The sequence below is a fragment of the Rhododendron vialii genome, chromosome 10a, assembly GCF_030253575.1.
Source record: "Rhododendron vialii isolate Sample 1 chromosome 10a, ASM3025357v1".
In the NCBI taxonomy this organism is placed as follows: Eukaryota; Viridiplantae; Streptophyta; class Magnoliopsida; order Ericales; family Ericaceae; genus Rhododendron; species Rhododendron vialii.
The window spans coordinates 4,376,798-4,391,645 of NC_080566.1; the positions used below are offsets into that span (position 1 = coordinate 4,376,798).

The 14,848-nt window shown below is 38.2% G+C and overlaps 3 protein-coding genes across 3 annotated transcripts; 1 reads left to right on the forward strand and 2 right to left on the reverse strand.

Annotated features, from left to right (window-relative positions):
• Positions 1–459: 459 nt before the first annotated feature.
• Positions 460–1,401, forward strand: LOC131304230 (probable calcium-binding protein CML46). Its single transcript, XM_058331384.1, has one exon. The coding sequence runs from the start codon at positions 768–770 to the stop codon at positions 1,350–1,352; it is 585 nt and encodes a 194-aa protein (XP_058187367.1). The 5' UTR covers positions 460–767; the 3' UTR covers positions 1,353–1,401.
• Positions 1,402–1,772: 371 nt separating this feature from the next.
• LOC131304229 (pentatricopeptide repeat-containing protein At5g39680) lies at positions 1,773–4,632 on the reverse strand. Its single transcript, XM_058331382.1, has one exon. The coding sequence runs from the start codon at positions 4,554–4,556 to the stop codon at positions 2,418–2,420; it is 2,139 nt and encodes a 712-aa protein (XP_058187365.1). The 5' UTR covers positions 4,557–4,632; the 3' UTR covers positions 1,773–2,417.
• A 6,451-nt stretch (positions 4,633–11,083) lies between these two features.
• Positions 11,084–14,460, reverse strand: LOC131303998 (transcription factor CSA). The gene is made up of 3 exons (XM_058331089.1): positions 13,993–14,460; positions 12,871–13,326; positions 11,084–11,761 (listed from the first exon to the last, which is right to left on the reverse strand). The coding sequence occupies exons 1-3, from the start codon at positions 14,354–14,356 to the stop codon at positions 11,484–11,486; spliced, it is 1,098 nt and encodes a 365-aa protein (XP_058187072.1). The 5' UTR covers positions 14,357–14,460; the 3' UTR covers positions 11,084–11,483.
• Between the last annotated feature and the right edge of the window lie 388 nt (positions 14,461–14,848).

Sequence of the window (14,848 nt, forward strand, 5' to 3'; positions counted from 1 at the left end):
AAGATTACAATAAAAATTCACTACTATTTAACTGTGGAGGGAATTCAACTGCTTTTCTTTCCGACAATCAAGGGTCTGAATCAGCTTACGTGCATTCCATTAATCAATCTCTTCTCCGGTCCAGTTAAAGGCAGATTATCCACATTAGAACTAGGAAATTCACAAAAAATCACATAATCCTGGGCTGACCCCCCAAGAGTCGAATCCTTTTTAATTGTGTGGAGACAACACCCACCAACCAATCGGAGTAACCTTGGGGCCGGGAATTCCAACTTTGTAACCGGGTCTTGGTAAAACCGGGTCTCTACCAAGTACATTCCAAGCAACTTCAATGTACTTTCTCAATGCCTCGTGGTCCAACCCAGCCTACCAAATGTCAATTTCCAAGAAACACCCCATAAAAACCACCCAGAAAAAACTAAGACAAAATCAGCCAACCACCACCCACCAAATCAACAAATCTCACATAACAGCATCACCCCCAAGAAATACTCCAATTGTGCAGGAGCAGAGAAACTTCCTCACAAATTTCCATTCAATTCAATGACTCATTCCTCCAATTTTTCTCCCAATATTACTGCACCTTCTTCCACACCTCCTTATGAAACGTCTGACCCTTTCAGATGCCTTCAAGCACAAGACAAGTCTCATCTCTCTATATATATCAACATCCCGCCTCTCCGTATCGTTTCATGCAAAAGCAGAAGGGAAAGCAAACCCTTTACAAAATACTCTCAGGGTTTTCATTTTGATTCTTGTTATTGTCCATGTCTCTCGCTCTCAGTAATCTAACCCAATTCCCAATGGAAAACGTAACGCTGCCCATAATCCAGCTTCTTTTTGTCGGTTTTTTCGTGCTTGACATAATTTACAGTCGATTTTTCAACCGGGTGGAAAGACAACAAGAATGTCTTGTGAAATCCGAGACTTGCGAGGATTCGAAAGCTCGTGTGACGAAAAAGAACCAAGATTTTGACTTGCCTTGCTCCAGTGAGAAAAAAGAGGATGTATGCAGAGGAGATGTGGGGGTGGTGATGGAAAGGCTGGGGATTTTTTGTCAGTCTGGTGATGGGAAACTTCCGGAGAGGTTGGATCCTGACGAGATTTCAAAGCTGTTTGAAGAGAAGGAGCCGAGTTTGGACGAGGTGAAGGGAGCTTTTGATGTGTTTGATGAGAACAGTGATGGGTTTATCGATACGAGGGAGTTGCAGAGAGTTCTGGGTGTTTTGGGATTCAAGGAGGCAGGAGAGGTGGAGAATTGCAGGAGGATGATCGGCTTGTTCGACGAAAACGGAGATGGGAGGATCGATTTTGGTGAATTTGTAAAGATCATGGAGAATAGCTTTTGTTGAAGTATTCCTTTTGGAAGACCGGAATCAATAGAAAAATTCAATTTCCTCATGCTATTTTTTTTTCCGGCTCTCTGTTATGATATGAATGCTGTGTATATGCTTAATTATTTATTAACTCTACTACTACTATTGTCTTGATCAAAATATTAATCAAATTTGGATCTCCAGGTTAAGTCGACCAGAAATCCAACAACTGGAATTGTAAATGGAAATCTTCGATTTGGAATAAATTCCCGCGTAATTTTCCCTTGTATTGCGTTTATAATATCGAGGAAATCACTCACACCAAAAGACATATTGGGATGTTTTGAAGGGAAATACTACATAAAACTTTTGTTACACTCGTGACATCCTCAAGAGGAAGCAAAGAAAACAAAGTAACAATAAGAACAGGAATAAAAGAATGTATCTATATAAGGAAGACAATCCAGCAAACTGTATAATCGTTCCCAAAAGACACTGCACAGAAGAGGAATAAATTTTATTGACAGTTGAAGGGATGCTAATCACTAATCAGGAGCACATACAATTTTCCAGTTAGCTCTTCGTACAATGAGAAACTACAAAGCAAAAGTGGTAAAATACATAAAAAGCGAGCACTTTGGAATCGGGAGATAGATTGGATCCGTTTCCTCTAGGAACTGATTCTGTACATATGAACTTCTATCGACCTGCTAGGAAGCAACAAGGTTGGTTGCCATCAATTTTCGCTTCATTAGAGTAAGCTTGATCTTGACCACTGTTTTGTGAGCAAAAGAGGAAGACAAATGGACCATTATGACAATATAACAGAGCCTAGCAGCAGGACTGGGCAAAACTCAATGTTATCCTGTTAATTCTGTGTCGGTTATTGTTAGTTGTCCCTCGTCCTTAGACGGGAAAGGTAGAATTGAAATATTGAAGAACTCAAAGATGGAAAGCTCAGAATAGTCCTTTGTTTTAACTTTTATCTATATGCAGCTTATGTTGCTGAGCCTTGGTTTAGGCTTTGTTAGGTGTGTCTCACCTCTGATTTCCATATGTTGCCACTGCCATTAGATGACAAAACATACCCATTAGATATCATCACCAACAATCTCCACAGGAACAGAAACCATCCTGAAAGCGATGAAAATGGTTGACATCTTTCACAATTATCATCCTGTTTGCAACCTTTGATATAAGCCTCACAGCTGAGTGGCAGTCATCACACATCCTTTGGTTCTTCATGACGCGGATTGTTGCTTCTGGTGGTGTTTTCATAATCCCATATGCTATGGCCAGCTTTTCACTATGGTAGCTTATAAAATCCTCCTTCTGCTCCTCCACGTCATGCACTACAGTAGCAACGTCTGGCACATAGCCCAGCGGTTCAATCTTGGCCAAAAGTTCTCTTACCTTCTCATAAATCTGACTGAATTCTGGGCTTTTATTGTCGACAAAGACGTGAGTATGATTTCTTATCTCTATCCAGCTAATGCCAGGCTCTTTCTTCAAAATCTTCTCTCTCATTAGCTTACGAATCCTGGCAACTCCATCCCATCTATTCGCCTTGGCATGCATTTTAGACAACAGCAAATAAGTTCCCACGTCATCAGGGTCCATATCCAAGACAGTTTCGGCCACTTGCTTCCCTAATCGATAATTTCCTTGGACATAACAAGCATTGACCAAAGTACGCAAGGCGATGACATCCCATTTGACCGGTGTAGTCCTCATGTAATTTTCAGCTTGCTCAACTAGACCAGCTCTGCAAAGGAGCCCAACAATACAGGTATAGTGCTCCAATCCAGGTTGAATCCCCATTTCGTACATTAATTGGTTCAAATAGTAGAACCCTTCTCTTACCAAACCCAAGTGTGCACAAGCAGAGAGAACTCCAACAAAAGTTACATAGTTAGGAGGCTTTTCGACAGCTAGCATATCTTGGAAAACTATCAAAGCTTCTTTACCAAGACCATAATGAGTGTATCCCGATATTATCGCGTTCCAAGTCGTAGTGTCTCTATACACCATATCAGTAAACACTTTATTTGCAGCTTCAATGTTCCCACCCTTTATATAAAGGTTGATAAGAGAATTCCCCACAATAACATGATGCTTGAATCCTGACTTCACCGCACGTGTGTGGACTGAATTCCCATGTCCAAGTGCAGACAAACTAGCACAAGAGTTCAGCAGTACAGCAAATGTAAACTCATTTGGCATAACACCTTCATGTTCCATATAAGAGAATAGTTTCAACGCTTCCTCAAAGCATCCGTTTTGAAAGTAAGAGGCCAACATTGCTGTCCATGAGACCACATTTCTAGTCTGCATCCCGTCAAAAACATTCCTTGCAGTTGAAATCTCACCACATTTTCCATACATGTCTATAACTGCACTACCAATAAACTCATCAACCTCAATATTGGCCTTCAAAATCCGGTTGTGAACTTGCAAACCGAGTTTCATATCCCTGAGAGCTGCGCAAAGGCCAAAAAGACTATTATACGTGAAACTGTCCCACTTCACACACTGTTTCACCATCCTACCGAAAACTTCTAATGCTTCACTCAAGTACCCATTCCCCACAAGAACTTTCAAAACCGAATTATAAGTAAAACCATCTGACCCAGAAACCGAGTTCAAAACTCCCAAAGCCGCCTCCACGTCCGAACACATCGCATACATGTACAGAAGCGCATTCTTAACGTACTGATGAAACACCAATCCATACTTCAGCGCATACCCATGACACTGGCGGCCCTCTACGCTCGACCCACAATCAGCACATGAAGAAAGAACCGTTGCTAATATATACTCATTCGGGCGAAAACAATCCGCCAATGTCATGTTTCTGAACAAATTAAGAACTTCCAAAGGAAACCCATTTTGTAAATAACCCGCCATCAAGGCACCCCATGAAACTACGTTTCTCTCGTGCATTTCATCAAACAGTTGGCGAGCGACTTTCATTTGGCCACACTTTGAGTAGAGATTGATCAAGGAATTCGTTTGGATTACATGGCATGGAGTGGCTTGATTAGTTATGATCAAAAGGGCGTGAATCGATTTGCCGAATTTCAAGTTTTTAGTATCAGCCGATGATTTTAGGAGCTTGATGGTGTTTTCAAGAGAGGACAAAGATGGGTTTGTTTGAATAGAGAAGGCGCGTGTTTGAGGGGAAGCGCGGGGAAGTCTAATGGCCGTTTGAAGGTGGGCGTTTACTGGGAATTTTCTCATTCTCTGACTTGTAATTTTCTACGAGTCATTCTCTCCTCGTCTCGTCAAGACGGTCCGGTCACATTTTGTTGTAGGATGACCTATGTAATACAACTTGGAACAAATTAGACCAATAAACGAGTCGACCTAGTCGCGTAGTAAAGGGTTAAATTTTTCCGTTCTTGTGAGTTTGTAAGTCTGAAACTTATTATAGTATTTTTTTTATTTTTTGTAACTTTAATTAAGCATGTTACAGATCGGTTTGGACGCTCGAGTATCTTTAATTTTTTATACATTATAAATAGATCGAGCAGTGTAGTAATTAGTTCAAGTTTTTCTTAAAATTTTGCTTATTGGTATTTTGGGCTTCTGCCTTCGTATCTCGCTTTTGTCAACAAATTATGCAGTTAAATTTTCATCCTATTTTGTTGGGTTTAGGGTTGCAAACGAACCAAGCTGTTTGCGAGCAGCTCGAGGCTCGAGTAACTCAGTTTGTGCTCACTAACAATCGAGTCAAGCTCAAGTTTTGAGCTCATTCAGTTAGTTACAACTCAGCTCTTCTATAAAAGCTTAGCTCGTTTAGTAAAACGAACCAAGCCCGAACACCTCAATACTAAACGAGCTTGAACTCTTGAGCTTGAGTGGTTGAGCTAGACTAGTTTTGAGCTAGAAAACGTTAGAGGTCGGCTCGTTTTGCAGCCCTACTTGGGTTAAGCTGTATTTCTCTCTTTGAATTTTAGAACTTAAATAGAGGGAAGTCCTATTCTTCAAACTTATGGTGCAATTGGATGCATGTATCTCCGAAGAGATAAACTTTTTCACGGTCGTTCCATGAACATGATGTTTACAGAGTGGCGCAATCTCAGCCGTCCATGCGCGTAGTTAATGGCTGAGATTCGTTTTCAATTATGACCGGTTACAATTAACTTTTCATTAAAATCTGAACCATTTAAAATACTTTTGAAATATAGCGATTCACTTCCGTAAATTTTCTTTACGAAAAATTCTGTCAAGAAGTTTTTCTCATCTACGAAATGTCAGATTGATGTTAGTGAATCGGTTAATCTAACGGGCGCATAGTGGCGCTGGATATTTAGGTTTAAATTTGGCGGACAAAAGTTTCTGTGTCAGGTATTGTCCTTTCTTTTTGACACAGTGGGACAAAACCATGATTACACGTTTTGTACTTTTTTGGAATTACTCTTTTAATCCATCACTTATTTTATATTTCTCATTATCCTATGTCCCTATTTCTCCTTATTTCCTCTTTTGACCGTGAAAAACTATAACTAAATGGGGATGATTTGAGCGCCGGTCGCGAATAAATTTGTATTTTCTTGTTCTTATTATACCGCTTCAAATATTTTTGATAATTTATATGTTCGGGTCAAGTGAAGCACGCATCGACTAATTCTGATACTAATTTTACTTTTCAGTAGCGGGAGCTCCAATTATGGTCAAAACAAAAGATTTCATGGGATAATCTTTTTAGGACACTGGGGAATGAGGATGTTCTCACTAATCAAACATGCGAACGACAGCTTTTTGACTTTATCCTTGTTCAAAAAAAATTGCATTTGTTAGTTTTGTGCTAAACTTTTATTTGTTATAGATTTGTCTCGATGAGAGGAATCGAAAAAATAAAAAATTACGACAATTACACAAGCATTTTATGAAATATCCAAGAGAAATTCTTTTTCTCATCGAGATGAACCCATATAATACATAAAAAATTGATGAAAAACTAACGAACGTGAATTTTTTTTTGAATAAAGACAACATCAAAACTTGTGGTCCATAATTTATTGCTTAGTGGAAACGCCCCCTAAAAAGTGCTAACTAGAAATGTAAACTCGTCACTTTTGCTCATTACTTTTTGTCTGCATGGGACAATTTTTTTAGGACTCTAAAAATTGCTAATTATAAACAAAAGTACGAGATGGTGGAATCACAAGGTTGGGTTCTTGGAAACTTAATTTATTTTTTTTGTTTTTGTGTGTTATTCGTCTTTTCTGTTTTTGTTTTTGTTTTGCAAGATATTTTTTGGATTAATCATCTGCGTTGACAAGAGCAGTCTTAAAAGTACAAAATTATAAACAAAAGAAAAAAAATTCATTAAAGACAAAAAAAGTATCAAACTGTCTTATTTGTTTAAAGTGTCGTCTTATTTGGATTTTTTCAACATTCGTCCATATTTTTATATTTTCCGATTCGTCTCGTTGAGGCGAACGACTAATGCAAAAAATTAGGACGAAACGCTAAATAAAAGTTACGAATAGTAATAAAAATACATAAATAAGTTTCAGACTTATTAGTTTACAAGAATGCAACCATAATATAAGATGAATAAAGTTGGGCTAAACTCCACGTTAGGATTGTGAAGATAGCAAAAACTATTTCCTGGAAAAATGCGAAGTTCATGCAGTTCTTCTAAAGGGTGAAAAGGAGAAGGCATTATGGAATGGGGTAAATTATGTAATAGCAAGAAAACTGGAGGGGTTATTGGCATTTTCCCCATAAATTTTCTGTACCACCTGACACACTTAGTAGACATTTCCTATAAAGATGGCCCCGATTGACATTTATTTTGGGACAAATTCAACTTGATTGCAATATATTTATAATTTATTAATTTTATCCTGCGCATTATGGCGCCCATTAAAATAACCGTTAATGAATTTCTTGCCAGTTCCTAAAAAAAGACGAAATGACAGTTATGAGGAGACCCATTTCCTCTTTCTTTTGCATGAATTCTGCAAGTGCTAATTGTATCAAAACTTTGGTTGTTCTGTTGTCAGCTGTACAAGAGGAATGGCAGATTTCTGACTACCCTGTGAGTCAACAAGGGATAACCTAACCACTATTGATATATTGGAGCATTTTCAACTATTTTACGAAGTTGAAAGTCATTTATTGTGTTGCAATTTATTGTTCAAAATCAAGTTGTGAAATCCAACAGATATCTTTTCTTTTTTTTTTTAGCTTCACGGAGCAACCTGTAAAAAAGTTTACGGTGCTCAATCGCACGCATCCAAAAGTGTTTTGGACGACCAATTTTGACCGGTAAAAATTAATTTTTTACCGGTCAAAATTGAAAAGAAGAGCTCAACTATTAATTGTCAAAATTGACAGCTGAGATTGTGCAGAGCCGTGAATAAGTTTCTTTTTTTTTTTAAAGTGTTCTACAATGTTAAAATAACGAGAGGTGCTAGGGACACATCAGGTGTGGCACACCTCAGTCACACCCCTCTCACATACAGGTGGGGTCCGTTTCAGTGGACCCTACTTGTACGTGAGAGGGGTGTGGCTGAGATATACCACACCGATGTGCCTCTAGCAATTTTGTAAAAGAGCAACTATCCGTGGTGAGGTCCCACCCCAAGAGAAAAACTTCCTTACAGAGGCTCCGTAAAGAATGTTTTCACGTAGGCGAACAATCTCATCCGTCCAAAATTATTTTGGACGGTCCAAATTTTAAATAAACTATTCGCACGAATAATTTATTTAAAATCTGAACTGTCGAGTACCGAAACGAACGGCAAAATGGAGCGGCGCGAAAACCTCATTTACAGAGCCTCCGTGAAAAAAGGCAATCTCCCCACCACATACGTAAATAGTGTGGTAAACTTTTCAGGATCTGGATGGGGTAGTCTGATGGTTGCAACTTGCAAGACTTTTCTTTTGGCCATGCATTTTGGTGGTTTCAATTTTTTTCATGAAAAATGCTAACATAGTCCACTGGGTAGTTATGTATATTTATAATTGCGTCTTAATATATATAAACTTTTGTTTAAATTTCATTTAATTATTTTTTTATTTTTTTATTTTCTATGGATATTATCCAACACTCGGTGGACTGTGCTTGGCTGAAACGTTTTGTTATTTAGAGCCTGTTTGGGAAGCTATTTTTCTCATTTTCATTTCCACATTTTGACCGTTTGGCTGGTGGGGCCAAAACACATTCTACCAAAATGTATTTTCAAATTGGACTAAGGGACCGTGCTGTGCCCTCCAAGAGACAGCACGGTGTTGTTCCGGCCTTGCCGGGATCCGCTCCGATAATCGGAAACAGTCATTTCGTAGAGCTCGTCGAATAGAGCAATTATGCCAAAAATCAACTCGATCAGATATCATGAAGTGCCTAATCAGGACACAAACAACTTGACAAATAATGGAATCCAATGGTCCAGTGTTTCGGATCCATTCTTTTCAAAATAAAAATGTTTCAATTAGGTACTTAATGATATCCGATCGAGCTGATTTTTTACAAAATTGTTTTAGTTGACGAGCTCTACGAAGTGAACGTTTTCGATCATTGAAGCGAGACTAGAGCGAGAACAGCACTGCTCCTTTGACCGGAGGGGAGCAAAAGCCAGAAGTTGGTCCGGAGGTCTTTATCACATTCAAGTTGTTAATTCCTTACACTATACATATTATAAAATGCATTTTGTACATATCTTTCAAACACTTCACGTATTTAAAATACGTTTTGAATCTGATCTAAAAAATCAAAAAATGCAAAAAAAAAAGTTAAGAATTGGGGGTCCAAACACCCCATTATGTTGCCGAACTCTAGCTGTGATTCCAAAGTGGAACCGTTGGGGAAACATAGGAAAAACACATCGCGAACTTTAACAAACAAAAACCCAACGTTTTCCTGACGAAAGCGCACCTGAACAACCGAACAAACCCCCCCACGTGGGGAGCATTTATTCTCAGAAATGGAGGGAGAGAGAGAGTGTTCCAATAAATGAGCCCGGTTAGTTGGTGGATTTATTTTTTACTCAATTGATCAGGCTCCGATTTTTAGAAGTTAAGTCGTAACAGAGTAATTTTTGTGAATTTTCTAGTCTCTACGTGCATGGCTCGACTTTGACCAGACCGTGAGAGTGATTAATAGAAGTGCGCGTAAACTGACCTGGACATCCTTTTCATCCCGGAAAGAAAAAAAAAAAGAAGAGATAATACACCGCAGAAGAAAACAGCAGGAGGGGGGCCTTGCTTTTCAAAACATCCCATTCTCATGAGCCTGCAGACTTCAGGCACAGATCTTACTTGTGACTACCAACTTTCCCCACCCCATGCATTCATGCTTGCCCGGCCACCTCTCTCTCTCTCTCTCTTCTCTCTCTCTCTCTCTCTGCACTGACACTACCTCAACATCTTTTCCACTTCAACACACAAAAACAAGAACAAGTTGTAGTTTGGAGTAGTTTGTTCCCCTAAAGATTAACTAATTCTTTTAATCCACTTTGCACCCCTAAAGTTTAACCAATTTTAACTTCAACACAGACCTCCTAATTTTGGTCCTTTCAACTATTGGGTCCCATTAAGAATTTAAAAATAATAATTGCTTTTGGGTCCAACTGTAGGTGTCAACGGGTCGCCCCGTTCCAGAAATCTTCTTAAAAAATAAACAGCTTATTTTACATTTTTAAACTCAAAAATAATGTAAATAAAAAATAATTTTTTAATTTTTTTGCACCGTATTAAAAATCTCAATGAGATGTATCAAACAAGATCCATAATATTAAGAAAATTATTTGTGTAAATACATGATTTTTGAGCTTGAAATTGCATTCTTAAAAAAAAAATTCTTATTTTGAGTTGCGGAACGAAGCCTAAAGACATTGTGCGACACCAAGAATTTTTCCAACTTTGGACCTCTTGCATACTGCATTTTTACATGTTGCATGCAATGTCGCATCGTTTTGCTCAAAGTTGGATGCAATGTCGCATCGTGTGTTTAGCTAAAGAAGTAAATTCGAATGACAAGTCAATCAAGTGTTCCATATGGCCAAATGTCTTAGGGACCCAATCAACAAAATCTAAAGGCTAGGGTTAAGAGGATTAGGAAAGACTTCGTTGGAATAAGAAGATTATTTTGCCTTTCATAAGCAGTATGTGGGGTCACTTAGAAGTTTTTAGAATCTCTATTCCACTTACCATATTTGGTGTTTGCTCCATAAGATTGCCCCATTAAAATTGAAGTAGTACTGTCCAAGGTGTGTATGAAACTCATAAAATTGCCCCAAGCACCCATCAAAAAATGGAGAAAAATATTTTCGCAACGCAAGTTGTGAGGAATCAGCGTATAATCGGATGAGGAACGGACAGATGAATAATAGATTATTTGTATATATTGAAAAAAAAAATGTGTTTTAGGACTAATTCTTGAATATAAGGCTATGCATTACATTCCAGTATGAAAAGTCGTCGGTTTATTTTTTACGTCAAATACATATCTTATATATCAATGAATACTTTATTTTCACGATTGTATTTTTTATTTTTTTTTTACCCCACTCGACACTCGTTGGTATTTCTGTTTCTGCCCCTGATTTCCTTTTCACTTTAAACCTAATTAATCAAATGTCTTACTGAACTCCACTTGAGGATTTCCCGATGATTTTTAATCCTATGGCTGCTTTTGTTTTGGTTATTTAATTTTGGGATTAATTTTCTAATCCCTGCAAAACTGCTTAACTACAGTAATCTGAAGATGGTTTCCAAAGTAACTTCTCCATCTAGCTTTAGAAAATGATATATCTGGTCAGAAGGCCAGTTACAAGGAATTGATACTGAAATATTTGCCACCATATCAACAACTAATTCCCCCTCTTCACCTCTGAAGTCTAAACTAAATGATACTCCCTCCGTTCCATAATAAAGAGATTACGGTCCGTAAAACGAGAACTTCAAAAAATATACATTTTCGTTACTACTAATTAGTAGATATCGAGGAATTCTTTCGATTTGCCGATAAAATCTCGAATTCTTTTGACAAAAATGTATTTTTGGAAAATTATCTTCTTGCGGACCGGATTTTCTTTTTCGAACGGAGCAGCATATATCTTCTAAACAAAATTATATCCACCACATCCAAATCTTCTTCTTCATTTTCCAAATCTTTTCCTTCCAGCTTTTGCTTTATTTTCTCTGACTTGATCATGTGGCTCCAACTCCAAGGAAGTCTATAAATGGTGGGGAAACAGTGGGCTCAAAATGGCTGGTTGCTCTGTTCTCTGCAGCTGATGGTACTGTGACTTGAGACGTCGGTACTCCTCCCATGGTTTCTGATAAACATGAAATTAGCTCATTGTTGGAGCTAATTAGTGAAGAGGGACGGAGACCAATGCAGGAGGTGGAAGAATCATCTCTGGACTTGTCCCAAAACTTGTTCTGGCTGTCGAAACTGGTCATTCCATTTCCATCTCTCTTGAAACCTGCAAGACATTATTTTCCTCAAAATCAGGGAAATTAAAACCTCAAAGACATTTAGTATATGCCTCTTGAAATTCGAAAATATACGTTTGTGGTGTTCCTCGAGAGGTGGGTTGTAATTTTAGAAACAAAAAGTCTGGGACCACGACTTCCGGACACGACTGTGTTTGGAACCGTCTGATGCATGCAGACCAACGTGCACAACTTGCGGACACAACTGTGTTTGAAACATTTCGAAGTTTGTAGACCCAAGTGCATCAAATGGTTCAAATACAGTTCTATCTGGAGTGATATTTCAAAATTGTGTTTCAAGCGTTACTCTGGAAAACAACTAAGAAAACTCATTTAATATGATGTGGGTCACGCCCAGGATGAACAAATCTGATCCACATATCTTACTGTCTTCTTCCTAGCAGTTATGGCTCGTAAAACAGATTGTCAAACAAGTTTCTTTTTGAGAGGGTAACTGGGTTGAACTTGAAGTGGGTAACTGGGTTGAACTTGAAGTGGGTTGACCAGACATGGTCACATGCGACAAAAGAGAAAAAAATAACGATTTTGGCTTCAAAATGACATGAAAAAGACCCAGCGCTGGCCTGAGCTGAAGCTCGAGGTCCGGCAGTTTTAAATTCTCGAAAATTTAGGCTCCGTTTCGGAACAAAAAAAAAAGTCTTTAATTTTTAAAAAAGTAATTTCAAGCTCAAATATTATGAATTTATTGAAATATAAAAATATGCAATCTTTTTTTAAAGATCTTAATGAGATCTTTTATTAAGATCTTTTATACGATGTAAAAAAAATTGAAAATTTATTTTTCATTTATTTTATTTTTGAGTTTGAAAATGTAAAATAAACTGTTTATTTTTTAAGAAAATTTCTGGAACGGAACCTTATATGAATTTCCAAAGTAAATATTACTTTTATGTCCCTTATAGTAGTCCAATAAAAAAAGTCAAATCTTTAATCTTAACTTTAAATTTCTCAAAAAGTCCGGATCGACCCTGACAAGACCCAAGCCAAAATGTTTCGAATTTCATAGAAACACACAATGCAAGAAAACTTTTTAAAATCCGAAAGACAAACCAGAGAGATGAAACCAAAATGATGAGACCTGAAGAATCAAGCAACAAATTCCCTCCGCTCGACACCGCCGGATCTTCGCCAAACCCACCAATGGAAACAGCAAACTGGAACTGGGCAGGGCTAATAAAACCCCCATCACACAAGCTCAAACCATTTGCCTGATCAGTTCCAGAGGTTGTACCCCTGCAGCAAAAGCTTGAACTCGCACCCTCCTCCTCCAGCATTGCATAATCAGCTTGACTCAGTTTCAGATTCCTTTTCCTATAAGCACTCGACTGCTCTCTGTATTTCCTGGCCATAGCAACGTGCCAGTGGTTCTTCACTGCGTTATCTGTCCTACCGGGGAAAAGCCTGGAAATCATTGCCCATTTGTTTCCATAGACTCTGTGAGCTGTCAGTAGCCTCTCCTCTTCTTCTGCAGCGAATGCTCTTTTGTTGATCCTTGGGTCTAGTTGGTTGAACCATCTCAATCTGCAACTCTTGCCTTCACAAATTCAAATTCAATAAAGTATTAACGTGATAGTACACGAGTATGTTAACTAGATGAGATTATGTGCTATATGAGAAAAAGGTAAGGAAAACACGATACAAAATGACGCGACAAGTCTTGATTTCGTTATTTTGAACTAAGAAAAAGTCTAGAAACATAACTTCCGAATACAGTCGTGTCTGGAACCCGAGCATGTACGTGGACCCACATACAACTTTCAAGAACACCTTTTAATAACTCTTTTTACAAGCATAAAACATTTTACAAATATTTTAGCGAAAAATAATTTCGCATACCTTAGAAAAATGTTGCTTCTTTTTGTATTTCATCTAAATGGGTTCTTTTATAAAGAAAACCCCTTAAACATACAAGGGTTGAACTCTGTCGCCCAAACAATTTCTCTTGAATGTACTGAAGTCACATAATGCACACGCGCGAGCAAGAGCATGAGCAAGATCGTAAAAACGTCTCTAGCTAGCTCCAGAATGTTCCAAACTTATAAAAATCGTAAGAGCGAAGAGCAGGATCGAGTACAAAAGCATATAGTTCCAGTACTCGAGGATTATGTGACCTAGGTCGAAAAAATTAAATTGTGTACAAAATCGTATGTAAGCGTCAATTTATTTCGAGTGAAATAAAAGAGTTTTTCATTTTCGTTACCTGATCTTCCACTGAGATTCTCAGCAATAAGGTTCCAATTCTGAGGGCCATAGAGAGCAACAAGCTCAATAAGTTTAGAATCCTCAGCAGGTCTCCAATGCCCTCTGGCGCAAACCTTCGACTGCCCTTGACCATCGCCACCCATTTTCTCCCTCTTCCCCTTCACTGCAAACACTCCACTTGTTTCCGAGCCCTTTGCGCTGCCATGATTTTCCTCATCGTTGGTGGAATTCTCCAGCTCCATTGACGTAGGTGGAGGGGTATAAGTGGAATTTAAGTTGTGTTGAGTGTGATTGATCATGCCATTATTTTCTTGGTGGCAGAAGGGGGTGCTGTAGTTGTTGTAGCACTGTTGCAGGGTCATGTCTTTGGCTACAAATAAGGGAAAACAGAGTGCAAGAAAAACAGGATGAGAGAGAGAGAGAGAGAGAGTGTGTGTTAGCAGAAAGTGTTTGTCCTAAAGTTGTTCTAACAGCAATGCACACGGTTGTTCTTGTTTCACGCGTGAAGTCGCTCGCTCCCTCTCTCTCTAAAATCTCTTGTTTAACGTAAGAGGGGATTCTGTGGAGCCTGAGGAGAAGGTTGGGCCCCTTAAAAAGGTCTTTCTTTTTTTTTTTCTTTTTTCCCTAACAAAACCCAGCATAAAAAAGTCTTTCAGGTTGACCGGAGCAAGCACACTAAGGCTCCGTTCCAAAACAGGAAAAAAAATTTTATTTTTTAAGAAGGTAATTTCAAGTTTAAAAATTATGAGCTTATTAAAATTTAAAAATATGCAATATGGATCTTATTTGAAACATCTCATTGAGATTTTTTTATACGATGCAAAAAAAATTGTAAAATTATTTTTTATTTATAT

Bases quoted from the DNA above. Each gene is read 5' to 3' on its own strand.
- LOC131304229 (XM_058331382.1), bottom strand. From the start codon at position 4,556: ATGAGAAAATTCCCAGTAAACGCCCACCTTCAAACGGCCATTAGACTT.
- LOC131303998 (XM_058331089.1), bottom strand. From the start codon at position 14,356: ATGACCCTGCAACAGTGCTACAACAACTACAGCACCCCCTTCTGCCAC. The intron at 13,327-13,992 runs GTAACGAAAATG...GAATTTGTGAAG, and splicing joins GAATCTCAGTGGAAGATCAG to GCAAGAGTTGCAGATTGAGA. The intron at 11,762-12,870 runs GTCTCATCATTT...AATGTCTTGCAG, and splicing joins TTTGTTGCTTGATTCTTCAG to GTTTCAAGAGAGATGGAAAT.
- LOC131304230 (XM_058331384.1), top strand. From the start codon at position 768: ATGTCTCTCGCTCTCAGTAATCTAACCCAATTCCCAATGGAAAACGTA.